Source organism: Glycine max, chromosome 14 (assembly GCF_000004515.6).
Source record: "Glycine max cultivar Williams 82 chromosome 14, Glycine_max_v4.0, whole genome shotgun sequence".
Classification (NCBI taxonomy): domain Eukaryota; kingdom Viridiplantae; phylum Streptophyta; class Magnoliopsida; order Fabales; family Fabaceae; genus Glycine; species Glycine max.
Genome location: NC_038250.2, coordinates 10,330,371 through 10,349,487, shown reverse-complemented (window position 1 = coordinate 10,349,487; position 19,117 = coordinate 10,330,371). Strand labels below are relative to the sequence as shown.

The 19,117-nt window shown below is 38.0% G+C and overlaps 1 protein-coding gene across 1 annotated transcript; it reads left to right on the top strand.

Annotated features, from left to right (window-relative positions):
* Positions 1–11,942: 11,942 nt before the first annotated feature.
* Positions 11,943–16,885, top strand: LOC100788693 (transmembrane 9 superfamily member 8). Its single transcript, XM_003544512.5, has 7 exons — positions 11,943–12,187; positions 14,048–14,212; positions 14,296–14,405; positions 14,495–14,600; positions 14,683–14,795; positions 14,897–15,050; positions 15,380–16,885. The coding sequence occupies exons 1-7, from the start codon at positions 12,080–12,082 to the stop codon at positions 16,535–16,537; spliced, it is 1,914 nt and encodes a 637-aa protein (XP_003544560.1). The 5' UTR covers positions 11,943–12,079; the 3' UTR covers positions 16,538–16,885.
* Positions 16,886–19,117: the final 2,232 nt, after the last annotated feature.

Below are 19,117 nucleotides of genomic sequence, written 5' to 3'. Positions count from 1 at the left end.
TAGACCATAAGTATCATCCTCAGAGATAATCATGTTCAAAATGGGTAAAAGATTATTGGCAAAACTTTTCATCTATTTTTTTTTTTTTTTTGGAAACAAAGGGAAGAAACCCGCCCCCAAGAAGTATTAAAAACCACGAGAAAACGCTGTAAAACTTCCATATGCCAAAACGATATCCAAAATGAAAGAAGACACAAAATAAAAAATGCGATATCCTTAATAGTAGTCTTGGCAAAATGAGATAAAGCATCAGTCACTTGGTTACTTTCCTGAAGAGTGTGGCACCAAGAGAATATATCACCTAACCTCTTAATATATACCGGGATTCTAATTTAAGGTTATTGATTAAATAGCAACAATCAAGTGTCGGTGGATCGATATCTTATGATTATACATTATTGTGTATTTTAGTTTTAGTTTATTAATTTATTTTTTTGCACAATATTTGTCTATATGTATGTAGTACTTTTATAGTAAGACATTAAATGTGATTTATAGTTACAATATTTCTTATTAGACACTGATAATGTATGTTAGTTTTGGGTTATTATTTTTCTCCATACGTGTCTATTTGTCCAAACTTTTTTTGTGCTTTTACTATTTATCGTAGTCTATATAAAATAATTGTTAAAATATTTAATCTTTCATTTTGGTTTTTCTAAATGTTTCTTAATTACTTTTGTGATTATATTTTGGTTACATGTGCTCTCATAGATTTTGTTGTTTCGTAATGAGTTCAATTGTACCTCTACTGCTCATCTTATCAAGAATGAATTTAGTATCATATCATTTGATCATATGACTCTAGCTATAAAAATTCTTCAACAATTTCTTCTTTTTGTATGTTTTGCTATAGCTATAAAAAAGTTAAAAGGACAAATTTTAACTTGTGAAACTGTGATAGCCATTGACTCGAAAAATTTTCACACACGATGAGAATCTATACTTATCAAAATCTGGAACTAGTACACGTTAGGATAGACGTGACTAAGGTAGGTTCCTGGACTTTACACGTCAGACTGAGAGTGATCTTTGTTAGGAGAACAAGAGTGAAAACCTGCAAAATAAAGGAATCCGACGCTCAAGTAAGTATATGAGTTAAGAGAATAAGAGAAAGTATGTATAAACGAGTATGCAAGCAGATGTGCATGTGTGTTGGATATGTCCAGGGAGTATGAGGGAACCTAGTACCTATAAAAGTGAGTGGGAGCTGCGAGTCCTTATTTCTAGGGGTTGTTACAACCTATGCAAATAATTACCGGCTTGTAGGTGATAGCCAATAACTTATAAATAAAGTTAGAAATAATGTATAACTTAGAAATAAAAGCTAATAGATAACTGTTACTTACAGATAATGTGTGGCTTTGTAGATAATTGAATTCCTGTCCGTGATGGGGACTTAGGGTGTCTCCTCATGGCGTCGAACAATTCGCCCTTCTTCTTTATGTACAAATGTCTGTTTGAGGTCTTGGGTCTCATTCTTCCCTTGATCGGTTTTCAGTGTGCTCTTCTTGAGCACTTGAACGTGGCTCCTTCCCAACTTCACTCGAACAGTTGGGCCATGGTGAGGGTCTTTGAGATTTTGTTCCCCTTCTTCGACATCCGGCCTAGTGTGCCAGTCTTCCTGTTTTTCTTCTAGATGAAGCTAACTGGCAAGATTGGATGGTTCTCCTTGAACAACATGTCCAAGAAGTTGTTTGAGTTTGACTCAAACGTATTTCACCCCTTCAAGGACCATTTCTTCAAGGTCCTGGCTACTGATGTCGTGGCTAATGGTTTACCACTTATGTTTAACAGGGACGGGGAGCCCTGCTTCCCGTTCTACTGGCAGTATGACCTCACCAAGTTCAAGTCATTTGACGAGTATCTGTTGACCCTTGTGGAGAGAGTCGACAAAGCTATTTTGGAATACTTGCCAACCTCGTTGGACATGCAGGCCATCCTGTCTCTTCCCTTGACGAATGATCCTCCTGCTTCCTTAGATGGTAAATGTTTTACCTTGTCTTATCTTTCTTCTTTGTGTCTGAACTGCATTGTGACTTGAATTGACATTTGTTGCCTTGTTGTTGCTTATTTTGCAGGAATTATGGATGATTTCGCTTGGAGGCCTCTTATGAAGCAGGCTGGACCTGCTGGTGAGACTGCACCACCGTCCACTGTCCCCCCTTCTACTGGAGAAGGGGTCAACTTACTGGTGAGGTTGACCTTGTTGTTGGTGTTGATGAGGTTGCCCCTAGTGCCCCTTCCTCTGTTTTGGCTAAGAGGAAGCGAGATGAAGGCGTTAGGGCGTCAGACCATAAAAAGTCGAGGGCCCCCTTGAGCCTTTGAGCCCTGAGGCAAGCTTTAGGCATGATGCTTGGTTCGGGTCACCCTCCGAGTTTGCAAGATGTGCCTCCGACACCAGCGGCTGTCGAGGCTCCTACTTCCTCTATTGTTGTTTTTGTTACTTCTGCTCCTCCACCTCCTCTTGTCAAACTTGTTCAGGAGGTTACTACTGCTGTTAGAGTTAATGCATCGACTACTTCAGCTGGTTCCATTGTGGTGTCTTCATCCACCATTGCCACATCCATGCCAAGTGTTGGTGTGATGACCACTAGTGCTCTTGTGATGTCGCCGCCTCCTTCTTCAGCTCCACCGATTCCACCCTCTGCTGTGTTGGCGACGATGTCACCTTCCTCCTCTTCTTGTCCCCATGTCTTTTTGGATCACTTCCAGCAAAGTTGATTCACTATGGGGTGCGAATTACAAGCCGTAGTAGAAAACCCCGACTGGTTTTGTGTCAGCCTTTGGTAAAAACCTTAATCGGTCAGTTGGGGTGCAGAATGCTATTGATTCTGCCAAGGTCTTCCTCCAGAGAAGTTTGGCGATTCTAGAGGAGAACAAACAACAACACCAAGAGGCTCTATGCAAGGTGGCATCCTTGGAAACAGAGGTCGCCAAGTGGAGGGCTACTGTTCACACAATTTGGAGACAGGAGCTCCCCAAGGTAGCCAATGCCATTGTTGTCTTCGTTGAAACTGTCAGGTCAAACTACCAACTGTCTTCCAAGGTTGGTAGTGTCTTGTTCAAGTTGTTGCACACAAGGTTGGACAGTGATGAACTATTCGCATGCTGCAAAGGCTTGATGGAAAAGAAAAAGAACTTGGCTAGAAAGGTGGAAGACATTGCAGTGGAGAGGGACGAGCTTACCAAGGTGGTTGCTGATTTAGAGGCCTGACTGAAAGAGTCAGAGTCTAGGCTGGAGGAGTCCGAGCTACGGGTAGCTAAGGAGAGGGAGACCAATAAAGAGCTTGAAGAGGAGCTAATAATGTACAAGAAGGAGGCTATGGAACAACATGAAAAAGGCTTTTAAAAGGTTGTCAGGCAAGCTGTGTTCTTCTCCAAGGACTTTGACTTGTGTTTTTTTACCCTTTCAAGGACGTTAAAGACGGTGTTCTACTTGACGAGGAAGATATTGTTGCTAAGGAGGAGGCCGGTGAGGAGCAGGGTGCTGAGGAGCAAGGCGATGATGCCACTGTTTAGGTTGCCTTTGTTTATTTTCTTCTTTTCTTCGTTGTTGGATTTTGGTCACATAGGCCTTGTAATTATGATAATTTGTTCTTCTTCTTTTGATAATGATTTTGCTTTTATTTGTCGATGAATTTTGACTTGCGTGTATGTTATGTAGTTGCCTTTGTCTATGCAATCCTCTGTTACTTGTGGTAGTATAAATAAGCCGTGAGCGTGAAATCTTTGACGACGTAGGAAGAAAGACCTTGTTGATGTGGAGGCAAGGCCTTGGTGATGTAGGAAGGAAGGCCTTAGTGGTCTTGCATGAAGTAAAGAGGTAGATGAAATCACCTCAGGTCTGATTTCAACCTGATTAAAGGTCTTGTCACTCATGCGGTGGTGCTTCCTTTTCGCTTTGCAGAGCTTCTCCTCTGATTTTTGTGAGGAGTTAGTGTGATTTGTACCGGGTTGAAGGTCTTGTTGACCAGTCTGGTGATAGATCAGTTTGACCTGCAGAGCTTCTCCCTTGATGGTTGTGAGGAGATAATGTGATTTGCACTTGATTGAAGGTCTTGCCAACAAGTTTGGTGGTAGTTTGCTTAGCCTTGGGGAACCTGGACCTTTCGTTGTGGTCAACATGGTTCTTGAGGAATGAGCGGAACAAGTGGGGTGCCTTGGGTTTTGAGTGAGTGCTTACTAAGGGTGGAGTCATGGCATCTGTGTCATATGTGAGTCAGTAAGGAGTTTCATTGGTTGCTTTCTAGGGTGAATAGTGGTAGGCCTAGAGTATACTGAGGAGTTCCTCTTTCCATAGGCTCTTAGACTTGTCGAGTCTAGTGCGTAGGGCCCTGAGGATGACTTTGTTGGCTGCATCTACCTGGCCATTGGTCTAACGATGTTCGACAGAGGTGACAAGGTGCTTGACGCCTAGCCTCATCAAGAAGTTTTCATAGGTCTGAGCTTTGAATTGGGTGCCGCTATCGGTGACAATAGTGTATGGGAGGTCATACCTGCATATGAGGTGCTTCCAGGTTAACTTCCCCACCTTGTTGGTCATGATTTCCCGGAGTGGCCTTGCCTCTGTCCACTTGGTGGAGTAATTTATAGTGACTATTAAATATTTGACTGCTCCTGGGGCCTTTGGTAGTGGTCCCAATATGTCTATTCCCCACATGACAAAGGGTCAAAGGGAGCTCAAACTATGGAGATTGTCAGGAGGGGTGCGCGGAATGTCTGCAAACTCCTGGCATCGTCTACATCTCTTTGTAAAGTCAAAAGTGTCTGCCTTGAGTGTTGGTCACTAGTGGCCAAAACGCACCACCTTTGTTGCAAGGGATCGTCCCCCTATATAGAGAGCACAAATTCCTTCGTGGAGTTCTCTTATGACATAATCTGTTTGTTGGTTGTTCAAGCACTTTAACAAGGATGCTATCAACCCTCTTTTCAATAGCTCGCCATCAAGGATGATGTAGTAGTTGGCCTTCCATTTCAAGCATCGGACTTCATTATCATGTGATGGTAATACCCCCTGAGTTAGGAAATTCTTATAGGGGGTCATCCAGTCAGGTTCCTCTTCTTCTCCAACCATAACTTCTTTAGTGTCTATGGTGGGAGTTTGGAGTGTCTCTTGGATGATAGTCTTAAAGTGCCCGATCTTTTTTGTGCTGACTAGCTTGGAGAGCAGGTCTGCTCTTGTGTTGCTCTCCTTGGGTATATAGTACATTTCAAAGCATTCAAAAATTTCAATGAGAGTTTTGGCAATGTGGTAGCACTTGAGCAACACTGTTTCCTTGGTCTGGTATCTGTTGGCAACCTACCCTGGACAAGTTGTGAGTTTGTGTAGCATCATAGCTTTTTAGCCTGACCTCTCTTGCTAGTTTTAGACCTAATTGTTTGAGGCTTTGAAGTTGAGCTTCAGGTCTTGCTCTAGGGTGACATTGTCAAGGCCTTCAAGTATGATTCCTGCCCCGCTCCCCTTCATGTTGGACGCATCGTCAACGTAGAGGCAACACTAGTCTGGGGTGGTTTGGTCATTCTCGACGAATTCTGCCAGGAAGTCTGCCATAAACTATGTCTTTATGGGGCCTCGGGGTTCGTACTAGATATCAAACTTTGAAACTTCTACGGACTAGGCCACCATCCTCCCCGCTAGTTCAATCTTTCGCAAAACCTGTCTAATGGGGTAGTTCGTCTTGACTACCATTTGATGACTCTGAAAGTAGGGTCTGAGTCGTTTAACCGAGGTAATGAGTGCTAGCATCACCTTTTCTATCATTTGGTAGCGCTTTTTGGCGTCATGAAGTATGCGGCTAGTGAAGTAGATAGGGAGCTGGTGCTTCCTTTCCTTTTGTACAAGGGCTGAGCTAATGGCTTTGTTAGCTAGTGAGAGATAAAGGAGTAGGGGTACCCTTGGCCTAGGTCGACTCAGGACTGGTGGTGTGGTAATGGTCTTCTTGAAGGCTAAGAAGGCTTGTTTGCAGGTCTTGTCCCATAGGAATGACTCAGTTTTCTTGAGCAATTTGTAGAACAACTTCACTTTTTCAGCAAGCTTGGGGAGAAACCTGGATAGGGAAGCTAGTCTTCCATTCAATTTTTGGACTTCTTGGATGTTAGTAGGACTGTACATCTCCAAGATAGCAGTGCATCATTCAAGGTTGGCTTCTATTGCCTGATGCATGATCATGAAGCCTAAAAACTTGCCTCTCTTGACCTCAAAAGTACATTTTTCTGGTTGAGGCTATGTCGTATTTGCAGAGCTCTCCAAAGACTTCTTCTAGGTCCGCCACGTGTTGGGCTATGCTTTGAGACTTTACGACCATGTCATCAACATAGACCTCAACGTTTCATCCGATTTGCTGCTTGAAAATTCAGTCCATCAATCTTTGGTATGTAGCGCTTGCATTTTTTAGGCCAAAGGGCATACCCCTGTAGCAAAATTTGGCATTTTCAATGATGAATTTCATTTTCTCCTCGTCTAGAGCGTGCATCCTGATCTGGTTGTATCCGGAGTAAGTGTCCAGGAAGCTTAGCACCTGGAATTCGGACGCTTCATCGACTAGCCTATCGATGCTGGGCAGAGGGTATGCATCATTGGGGCCCACCCTGTTTAAATTAGTATAGTTGGTGCACATTTGTCATTTGCCCTTTGCTTTTCTGGCCATGACGACATTGGCAAGCCAGATGGAATATCTGACTTCTCTGATGAAGTTGGCATTGAGGAGTTTGTGCACTTCTTTTTTAACAACTTTGCATCATTCTTCTCCTATCTTCTTTTTCTTCTATGATATTGGTTTTTCCTGGGGTTAGATGGCGAGCTTGTGTTAGATAATGTTGGGGTGGATCCCATGCATGTCAGATGGCTACCAAGCGAATAGGTCAACATTCCTGTGTATGACATCAACGATGCGTTTGTGCTCATGGCTAGTGAGGTCCCTATTTAGCTACGTATATTACCCGAGTTTAGGTCCAAGCTGTAGCTTGACGAGTTCTTCGATAGACTTTGGGCCTCTGTCAGAAGTGTCATCATACGGATCTACATCAAATTTGTCGTATAGGCTTGCTTGATGGACAATCAGGGCTCGGACTGGAGACCCTTCGTCCACGCTCATGACCTGAGTGGTAGCATCCGCTGTGGGGTGAGGTTTGGCAGACTCCCTGGTGGGAGGATAAGGTGTCATCTTCAGGATTTCTATGTAGCATAGTCGTGCTTGCTTTTGATCTGTCTTGACAGTCATGATCTCTCCTGTCAAGGTGGGGAACCTCATCTTCAGATGCGGTATAGAGACGATGGCTCTGAGCTCGTTGAGCGTCTTCTTGCGAATCAAAGCAAAGTAAGAGGTATTTGCATCAGCGATTAGATACCTGATTGTGAAGCTCCTGGAGAGCGGGCCTTGACCAAAGGTAGTCATATGGTCGACATAGCCTCTGGTCTCTACTCACTCCCCTACGAAGCTGAGGAGTGGACCGGCATGAGGTTGGATGGTGTTAGGCGAAACTTCAAGTCTCTAGAATATTTTTTAGTATAAAATATCAGTGGAGCTACCTTGGTCGATGAGAACCTTGGACACTATGAAGTTGACGATTATGATTGAGACAACCATGGGGTTGTCTTGATTGATGGGGTTTATACCCTTGAAGTCTCTATCCGTGAAAATGACAGGAGGGATACTTCATGGTGATGATGTATCAACATAGTTGATGTTGATGTCTCGTACAACGTGGAGATGGCGCTTGCGGGATTGGCTGGATTGTCCTCCGTAGAAAAATCTGCCCACAATGGTGTTGATCAACCCTCTTATTTGCTACGTGGGTTTATGTTCTTGTGGAGGTTGTTAATCGCGTCTTGGTTGATTGTGTCTCTATCTTCCTCATTTTTCTGTTTTGTCTATTCTTTTGTCCGCGTTGTGATTCCTATGTTGCTCCTTTTGGTGTCCTCTGGGTCTCACTCCTGCTAGGTGGTTGTTTGACCTTTTAATAAACTAGGCTAGGTATCCGGCCTGTATGAGCTCTTCTATTTTGTCCTTCAGGGCCCAACAGTCTTCTGTGTTATAACTGATATCGCGATGGTATCTGTAGTATTTGGTTGCGTCTAACCCTTGCCTGGGAGGTTTCGTCAAAGGTAGCCTTATGGATAGCTCCAAGTTGAAAGCTTCCTCAAGGATTGTAGTGCGGTTGGCCATTAGGGGTGAGTAACACTCGTACTTGGGCCCTTTTGGGAGAGGTTGACGCTTGTTTGACTTGTGCCTCTTGTCCGACTTGTGTGAGTCAGTCTTGGTGCTTCGTTCTCTCTTGTCGAGCTTTTGTTCGGCTTGTCTAAATTTGTTCCTGAATATGGACATTTCTTCCATCTAGATGTAGCCCTTGTCTTGTTCATGCAACTCGTCCATTCTACTAGGGGTTTTATCTTGCACAGACTGTCCACAAATTTGTCAAGCCTCAAAGCGAGGAGCATGGAATGTAGTGCTACCTTTGGGTTGAGATTTCAGATTTGGACAACAATGTGTGCAAACCTATCCATGAATTTGTGGAGAAATTCATCATTTGCTTATCGCAGACTGGTCAGTGTGGCAGATGTCGTACGATGTGACTGGTTGGTTGCATATTATGCACTAAAACGCTCAACAAGAGTGTCGAAGCTATTGATGGACCTTGGAGGAAGTCCACCGTACTAAGTCAATGTCACACCTTTGAGGGACATTGGGAAGACACGCCACAAGATTGCATTGTCATTGGTGTACAAGTTTGCTTGGGTCAGGAAAGCATCTAGATGTTCATCTGAACCGGTGGTCCCATCATATCGCTCCAGGTTGAGTGGTTTCTAACCTAAGGGTATGTTAGCTTCCATGATGTGGTCGACGAAGGGGTGTCAATGAGTAGTCCACCCTGTAGGACGGTGGATGTGGGAGAGACTTGGATCATCTTGATTGTTGACTATGCGTGGGGTGTGTGATTCCCCTTGAGTGCGATCAGGCAATGTATGAGCAGAGTGCTCGTCGTTGTGGGAGCATATGAAACGAGCCTCTAACTTATCGTGGTTAGCCTTTAACTTTCTTAGATCCTCCTTGTGGCGTCGCTCCATCTCCACAATGCGGTTTTCGCGTTGCTGGAGAGTATTAGTATCTGTCATGGTTGTTGGTGGAGGATTGGAGCTTTCGAAAAAGGTCTCGCGTCTGAGGCTAGACCAAGTGCTAACCATGGGTGAGAGAGAAAGAGGTAATATGATACTGCGAGGTATGTTTTACCACGACCCCACGGTGGACGCCAAATGTACTTACCAAAATCCAAAGTTGGCACACGTTAGGGTGGACGTGGCAAAGGTGGACTCTTAGACTTCACACGTGGATTTGAGAGTGACCTTTGTTAGGAGGCTGAAGGGGGGACCTGCAAAGCAAAGGGCTCTGACACTCAAGTAAGTATATGAGTTAGGAGAATAAGAGAGGGTATGTATAAATGAGTATGCAAACAGGTGTGCATATGTGTTGGATATGTCCAGGGAGTACAAGGGAACCTGGTACTTATAGGAGTGAGTGGAAGTTGTGAGTATTTGTTTATAGGAGTTGTTACAGCCTTTGTAGATAATTATCAACTTGTAGATACAGTTAGAGATAATGCATAGCTTAAAGATAAAAGCTAGCATATAATTGTTACTTACAAATAATGTGTGACTTTGTAGATAATTATATTCATGCCAACCGATCAAGGGATGACAATATATTCAATAATAAGGGGTTAGAGATAACCTGTTGGTTGAGGAGTTCAATTGCCAAGAGCTGGACGTCCATGCTCCTATGTCAGGATTGACATGGAGGGTTGGCGTGTATCTCGAAATATATGTTGCATGACCATGTATTTTGTGAATTCTAAACAGTATCAAACTTAAAATTTCTTGCTACATAAGTTGTTTCTACAATGTGTAAACATAAAGTGTCTAACCACTAAGTTAATCTATTTAGGTGGTAGGATACTAATATTCCATTTGCTTTAAAATTTAAAAGGCAAGGATTAATTTGATGTGAATTATTGTAAAAAAAAACAACTGTACTATATTTACCAATACATGAAAACTATTTTAGCTTCATTTGACTTTTAAACCAAACTCCAAATGTGTCTAAACAAAATACTTAAAAAAATAAAATAAAAGACAATTTACATTACAATAAAATATTATATATATATATATATATATATATATATATATATATATATATATTCTTATTGATGTTATAGTTTATGGTGAATGATATTAAAAAAAATAGTTTAAGTCTCTCCATTAGTTTATTAAAAAATTATTATTATTCCATAAAAATAAAATAAAAATATTGAAATCCTGTGCAATCCAACTAGTTACAATACGTTGTTAGCAAGCAAGTTGCAACCGAGCTGGAACATTGTCGGTGGCAAGGTAAATGCTTTACTCTTTTGCGGTGACGAGTTTGGTCATTTTTTATTAGCTGGACAACAATTTCAGCACATGCGAAACACCAATTTGTTTTTTTTTCTTTCAAGTTTATAAATATTTCACAAAAAATGAAAATTTAAGGTCAAGGAAAAATGTCGTTTTCTTTAACTACGCCATTAATACACATGAATCTCTAATTTTGGAATAATTTGTTATGCTTCTTTCCTTATCGTGCATTAATCTTTAAATGTTTATGGTTTTCTTTAACAGGAATAGGTTACTTAAAAAATGTTTCTGCTTCTTTTTGCATACGAAACTTTGTTTTCATAAGACGTGACAATCTGACCTAACATCCTGAGAGATTTCAAAATCTCACCATAAGTAAGTATAGTGTATATTAATTATATGACGTTTTATTTTTATTTAGGGAGTGAATGAACATGAGCCGAGGACATGGTTTTAACTGAAGATTTTAATAATCTCATCGTTTTATTAAAACTACACAAATTAAAATCGTTACCAAACTTGGCTGGTCATCATGGTGTATTTTAATAAAAGGGTTATCTTCAACATTTGTTTTGTTTGAAAAGAGACTAGATCTCACGCATAAAGTATTCTATTTCTATGCATCTTCAGAAGCATTCTTTTTTATTTTTCTAAAATGCTATTTTCTCTTTATCATGTTATTGAAGTGCAATTTACTCACATTTTTTTTCATCCGCATTCAATCTCATAACTTGCTTATGGGATTCAAATTCAGAACAACGTATTAATAACGTAATGTTTAGTTGGATGAAAAGAAAAGAAAAAATAAAAAATGGATAACTATTTCCTTTATTTTTTTATTTAATAATAGAAAACGTTTTCCCTTTCTCTTATTTTTCTTCCTTTATAGTACCAAATATATTCTTAAAATCCATTTGGTTGAATGAAAAAAAAAAGAATTTTTTTTGAAATTTGAATTAAAGAAAAAATAAAATAAAAATTTGAAGTTGATCAACCAAGTTCTTGATAAAAATATCAATGTGCCATTAGTTGGAATAAAATTAAACTTAAATCCTTAAAATAAATTTTTGTATTGCGTAATACTCTTATAATAAAAAACTTAATTAAAAAGAAAGCATTCCACACTAATATGATAGTAATAAAAAAATATCATTATTTAAAGACTAATGAATATTGAATATTTACTTTTGTAAATAGGAAAAACCTGATTGAAATAGAAAGAAGAATGATAAACACTTATTCACATTCAATATAAGATGATTAAAAAAAATCAAATAAGAAAAAATATATCATTATTTATTTCTTTTTCTCTATATTTTATTTCCTACAAAGGAAACATAAAATTAGTGTTTACCATTCCTGCAGATCTGACTTGAAGAACCATTGACAAGTTACTTCCTAATTCAGTAATCCCCCCTCCAATCACCAATCTCACAAAACAACAAAATCCCGATCCTACCCTCGGTTCAAGCGGAATCAGTGACGTGGCAAAATCACTGGGGAGAATTTAGTAATAACCGTACCCATAGGTAACCGGAGAGAAAGCTTCACCTCGTTCTTCAGCCCCCCTTATTATATTATATCACTCTCCGGTCTCAACGAACATAAAAATTCGAAAAGACCTCACACTCACACACAGATCTATCTGTCCATCGTTCGTTCATTGTCGTTTTGATCTCAAACGCCATGGCGTTTTGGAGATCCCTCGCGTTCTCTGCCCTCCTTCTCTCGCTCTTCGTCCATGGCGCTCTCTGCTTCTACCTCCCCGGCGTCGCTCCACAGGACTTCCAGAAGGTTCGCTCCATCTTCATTTCCATTTCCATTTCCATTTCACGCGAATGTGTTTTCTTAGGTTTTCCGTTCCTTTGAAATTTCTCGTTTATTTGCTCCGTAATCACTCGATCTGTGTGTTCGAGTCTAAGATCTGAGATGAATATGACTGATACTATATTTGTTTTGAATTGTTACGTTATGGAAGTAGTGATTTCCGGTTACTGTTTGCATTTTAGGTGATAATGTAGCAAAGGTTACGGTATTGGTCTCTGGAGATTATTGTTGCCGTGTCTTTTATGCGTAGAAATGTTGTCGTTATTGTTTTTGTGTTAATTTGACTCTGATCTGGTGTCGGTGGAAAGGTTTAGTTACTTCGTGTGATGTGATTGTGATGCATTTCGATGATTTGATCCGCTTTAGTTATTGTGATAATGTTTAACTTTCTTGTTCGAATAGTTTAACGTTGGCGGTTGGTTGAATTTAAAAGCTCAACCTTGAATATGCTAATTTGACTTGGATGTTTATAGATGTTAGACACCTAATGGATACTTCAAATGCTCTTATTGGCTGCGTTAAAAAAAATGTTCTTTTTTGCATTGTTATATATATATATATATATATATATATATATATATATATATATATATATATATATATATATAAACTGTATTTATTCAAGTTTTATACTAATACTAATTGAAATTCCACAATAATTAGGTTAAGTTTTACCAATTTGCTATGTCTACGATGACTTTTACTCATTTTTAATTTTAAAACATGAGCCCTTTCTTGTGATTTAAATTTTTTGTTTTATGTTAATTTTGATTAAATTTACACAATGTATTATGACCGTGTCTTGTCTAATGAGTTTTAGAATTTGTCTTATCTCCATAATTTGGAAAATTTTGTTTCTGTCCCATGTTGTATCCATGGTTTCTAGCTTGTAATTAGAAGTAGGCTGTGGAGGCGTGGGGTGAGTGAAGGTTTTGGAAATGTATTCTTAGAAGATTTTGGATAATAGGATTGGGAACTTGAAGTGTTTATTATTTGTTATGTTGTCGCAGAGGTGAATTGTATTTCTTTCTCTACTTACGTGTACTTTGTTTTGTTCCAATTGCAGAGGTAATTAGAACTTTAAAATATACGTCTATTTGGGGGTTAGGCGTCAAGTGAGACTTTTAGAAGAGCTTATATTTTGTGTGCAATTATATATGGATGGTTAAAGTTAAGATTGGTTTACTTGAAACTTATTTTGACCATTCATGTAAGAATAACAAGTTAACTCCTCACACTCTCACCTGACACACACAAACACACTCTTTGTCGTACTTGTTCTGTGTTGTTATGATGAGGAGAATTGAATCAAATTTTGTCTGTTCTGAATATTGTTTCAAAAATTCCCAAAGCATTATTCCACTTTTAGTGAGTTTATCTGAGTCTGAAATGTAACGTGACCTCTTTGCTCCTTAGCAGACGAATATTTAGATTTTCTTATGCCTAAACTCTACAACCTCTTGTTGCCTACTGTTGTGCATATGCTAGGAATATACTTTGTTCTTCCATTTTGTTGCTTCTTGTTATATTTCTTTTCTATTTGTTTCTTTATGAACAATTGGTCATCCACATTTGATAATAATGCTACTTTGCATGTTTTTTGATGCCCCATTTTTTCTTGTAACATGTTAACCACCTACCAGATGCATTGGGTGCACATAATTAGTATGTAATTAAGCTTTTGTCCTTCATTTTATCGTGTTGGTATTGTTTTTGACCCTTGTGTTCCTGTATGTCCAGTCTTGTCTTTTAAATTAATAATAATGAATATCCAGAATACATGCATAGATCTATTTCTTTACTTACTATTCTATTTATATGGTGCAGGGAGATCCGTTGCAAGTAAAAGTAAACAAATTGACTTCAACAAAGACCCAGCTTCCTTATACATATTATTCTCTTCCTTATTGTCCACCAAATAAAATAGTGGATAGTGCTGAAAATCTTGGAGAAGTGCTTCGTGGTGATCGCATTGAAAATTCTCGTTATGTGGTATGTTTTATATGAAATTTTAATTCTTGCCTTGTTAATTATGTTATGGTTACCAACTTATTTACTCAGTGACGTATTTGCAGTTTAAAATGCGTGAACCACAAATGTGCAATATTGTGTGTAAGCTTAAACTTGATGCCAAAACTGCAAAAGCGTTCAAAGAGAAGATTGATGATGAGTATCGAGTGAACATGTATGGCATTCAGTAATTGTCATGTATTTTCATGCCACTTTTCTGCTGCAATCTTGATATCTTATAATGGACCTACCTTTTACTTGCAGGATCCTTGATAACCTTCCTCTGGTTGTTCCCATAAAACGGATGGATGCAGACTCTACTGTTTATCAACTTGGTTTCCATGTTGGACTCAAAGGGCAGTATAGTGGGGTATGCTCTTTATTTTATAGGACAATGCTTATTGTTGTGAATGCCACATGTTTTCTTGTGCTTACTTTGTTGAAATACACAGAGCAAGGAGGAGAAGTATTTTATTCACAACCATTTGGCTTTTACTGTCAAGTATCATAGAGATACGCTAACTGAATCTGCTAGAATTGTGGGCTTTGAGGTTAAGGCATTCAGGTCAGTATTTTTGTGCTTGCTTTGTTCTATTAAGTTATTTTATTTAACAGATGTGGTTTGTATGCAATAGTGATTTTCCAAATATGGATGTTGCTGTGCAGTGTTAAACATGAATTTGAAGGGAAGTGGGATGAAAAGACCACCCGTTTGACAAACTGTGATCCTCATGCTAAACACACAGTTGTCAATTCTAACAGTCCTCAAGAGGTAGAAGAGAACAGAGAAATTATCTTCACATATGATGTTGATTTCCAGGTGAGGTTATCTTGATTAAATAGTACATGTATACTTTCTTTCGTACTCATGGATGGCTATTGGTGGACATAAGCCAAGTAGTTAGAAAATATGGTTTGAGTAGAGTCTGATTTATGAATTATGACCAAGTAGATAAAATTCCTCAGGTTAATGGGCAGTTTGTCTAGTTTAATGTAGTTTTATTTTTATTTTGCCTTCTCATTACTGAATTTCTTTATTTTTTCTTCCGTCCAAGGGGAGTCACCTTCCTCATCCTATTCTCCTCTTCCTTCTCTTATTCTCATCTTTGTCATCTTCTTTGACCTGCCTTTACCTTTGCCTACATTCAGGAGAGTAATGTGAAGTGGGCTTCAAGATGGGATGCCTATTTGCTGATGAGTGATGACCAAATTCACTGGTTCTCAATTGTGAACTCATTGATGATTGTTCTCTTTCTTTCGGGCATGGTAGCAATGATAATGCTGCGTACACTTTACCGTGATATTTCAAAGTACAATGAGTTAGAGACCCAAGAAGAAGCACAGGAAGAGACTGGTTGGAAGCTTGTCCATGGTGATGTTTTTAGGCCACCAAACAACTCAGATTTGCTGTGTGTTTATGTTGGAACTGGTGTTCAGTTTTTTGGGATGATTCTAGTAACAATGTTGTTTGCTGTCCTGGGGTTCCTTTCTCCTTCAAACCGAGGCGGGCTAATGACAGCCATGCTCTTACTTTTTGTTTTCATGGGAATTTTTGCTGGTTATGCCTCTGCCCGCATATATAAAATGTTCAAAGGAACAGAGTGGAAGAGTATTGCCCTCAGAACTGCAATCATGTTCCCTGCAATCGTTTCTGCCATTTTCTTTGTATTGAATGCTCTCATATGGGGACAAAAATCATCCGGAGCTGTGCCTTTTGGAACAATGTTTGCCCTGATCTTTTTATGGTTTGGGATCTCGGTTCCGCTTGTTTTTGTTGGTGCCTATGTTGGATTTAAGAAGCCTGCAATTGAGAATCCTGTGAAGACAAACAAAATCCCAAGGCAGATCCCTGAGCAGGCATGGTACATGAATCCGGTCTTCTCAGTTCTGATCGGAGGAATCCTTCCATTTGGAGCTGTTTTCATCGAGCTTTTCTTTATCCTCACTTCTATCTGGTTGAATCAGTTTTACTACATCTTCGGCTTCCTCTTCTTGGTCTTCGTCATCCTCATCGTCACTTGTGCTGAAATCACCATTGTGCTTTGCTACTTCCAGTTGTGCAGTGAGGATTACTTGTGGTGGTGGCGATCATACCTCACATCTGGCTCTTCTGCTCTGTACCTCTTTCTTTACGCAACATTTTACTTCTTCACCAAGCTTGAAATCACGAAATTGGTATCTGGGTTATTATACTTTGGTTACATGCTTATAGCATCCTACGCCTTCTTTGTTGTAACCGGAACCATTGGATTTTACGCGTGCTTTTGGTTCACTAGGCTCATCTACTCCTCAGTCAAGATTGATTAGTTATAGCAACCAGTGGTTTTGGATTAATCTACTACACTTCTTGAAGGACGAAGGACCGGTTTGTGTAAGGATTTTGAAATTCAGGTACTGTCATGTTCAGAATCAGATGTAACCTATTCGTATACAATTTTGAATTGTGACGACTGTTATTCTTTTGTTTCAATATCTTTTTACTTGCCTGAGTTATCGAAGTATAGGTTTTTAAGGTGTACCCTTCGGTCTAACTTGGCTGTTGTTGTTTCCCGTGTTACTACTGTCGGAGAATTACAAGTTGGCTCCTTGTCAGATGATTTTTTATTATTAGCGGTGTAATAAAAATTGATATCTCAACAACGTAGTTCGCAGTCATGAACATCTGTTGAACCTCTTTCTTTCTTTTTTTTTTTTTTGAGGCAGAACCCCTTTCTTTTATCTTGTTATTATTCGGTCCCGTATGAATTAATCTTTTTCACATTAAAATAAATAATTCAAGGTGTTAACCAAAATTCTTTAACAGAATGGAATTGTTAGAACGCGGACATTTTATGAGGGATTCCTTATTGTGTTGCCTGTTTTAAGATTGTTTGTTCTAATCGAAAATTTCCAAACCAGAGTAGATGTATTGGTCAGTTGTCACGGCTTTTAGGGTGTTGATGGATCGGTTTGGATTGATTTTAATTTTTATAAATTTTTTAAAATTTAATTCAATCTAATTCATTCCTGAACAATCTGATAGGGTTCGGATTAATAAGTTATTTATTTAAATTTGATTTTTTTTTAAAACTATTATTTTATATAATGATTCATCCAAATATTTAATATAATTAACACACTATTAATAAATGGTTGAAAATAGTAAAATTGATACATTTAATATCATTTATATAATATTTTAAAATAAATTAACACAAATTAAAATAAAATATTATTTAACGAGATTTACTATAATAGTCTAAATCACAATTATTTCTTACAAATTAATTTCTTGCAATAAACTTTGTTTTAACTAGATTTACTACAATCATATTTGTTACAATTAAATATATTTAAACAAATAAATAAAATATGATTCATTAATATTATAAACATGATAGAAAAAATAAATATAAAAAATGTAAAATAAATAACAATGTGCCTAAAAGTAATAACATCAAAAATTTTAACATTAATAGTTCCAACACTTGTAGTTCTAATACTTGGAGTCTCAATATTGATGGTATCTAAAGTCAAACCAAACAACTCTAAAAAGTTTGATCGATTTTGATTGGAACTTAACATGTACACGATTTTGATTGATTCGATTTTAACCCAAATATATAAATCATCCAATCTAAATTATTCGAATCAATTTGAGTCTCTTCAAATTCGCGGGTGACCCGTGAACATACACCCCCTAAGGGCTTCCATCATATTTTTAGTATTTGTCTGGTGCTACTTAAGTTGTATGTTTTGAGTTTTTAGCACATAGTTTCAACACTTGCAGTTCTAACACTTCAAGTCCCAATATTGATGATATCTAAAGTCAAACCAAACAACTCTAAAAAATTTGATCGATTTTGATTGGAACTTAATCTGTACATGATTTTGATCGATTCAATTTTAACCCAAATATATAAATGATTCAATCTAAACTGTTCCAATTAATTTGAGTATCAGGGAATCAATTTGAGTCTCGCGGATGACCCGAGAACACACACCCCTAAATATTTTTAGTATTTGTCTTATGCTACTTAAGTTGTATGTTTATGTTTTGAGTTTTTAGCACTTAAGTTGTATGTTTATGTTTTGAGTTTTTAGCACAATGTTTGTGTTGACAAGAAACAATATTAAATAAAAGTATGAGGAAACGGAAAGAATATGAATTTTCTAGCAAACTCTTCTAGAGTGTCACAGGAGTTGCTTAGGTTGCGAACTAAGTATCAAATGAGGAGGAGAAGGAATTTCAATTTCTAAGTAACTCCTTTTGAGTGTCAAAATGTTGCTTAACGTAGCATAATAAATGCTTAGGCAGTGAATAAAGTACAAAGCAAGTAATAAACTCTATCTTTGAATCTTCTACTGATCAACTCTCGAAAAAGAAACAAAATTGAAATTTCCCATCTATAACTTTTCATTTTAAAATTCTATATTATACAATTTTTTTTACTTGCTTATAAATTATTCATTAAAAATTGTATTAAATTTTTATTATTTTATAACGAGTTAAAATTCAGATCACTTGTTTATCGAATTTGATAGGTATGGCAAGGCAGGAGTAAAATGAAACTGAGTAAAGTTAAGACTTCTTTAATAGCATCAATAACCGTGTTAGGACAAAATAAAACACTAATTCTATTTTATAGTATTTGATAATTTTTCAAATATAAATAGATAAAAGGTACAGAAAAGTGGTTACAATTTAAGATGGAAACAACAAAATAATAAATTATTCTCTTCCATTGTGAGAAATTAACTTCTTACTAACGATGTATGAAGTAGAACAAGAAATTATTGTGGTTCTATGGTTCTGGCACAAACCTTTAGCCCTACCTGTACGTGTCCTCTTATAAATAAAGACACCACAAAGAAAACACATAGAAAATGAAAAAAAAAAGAAAAGAA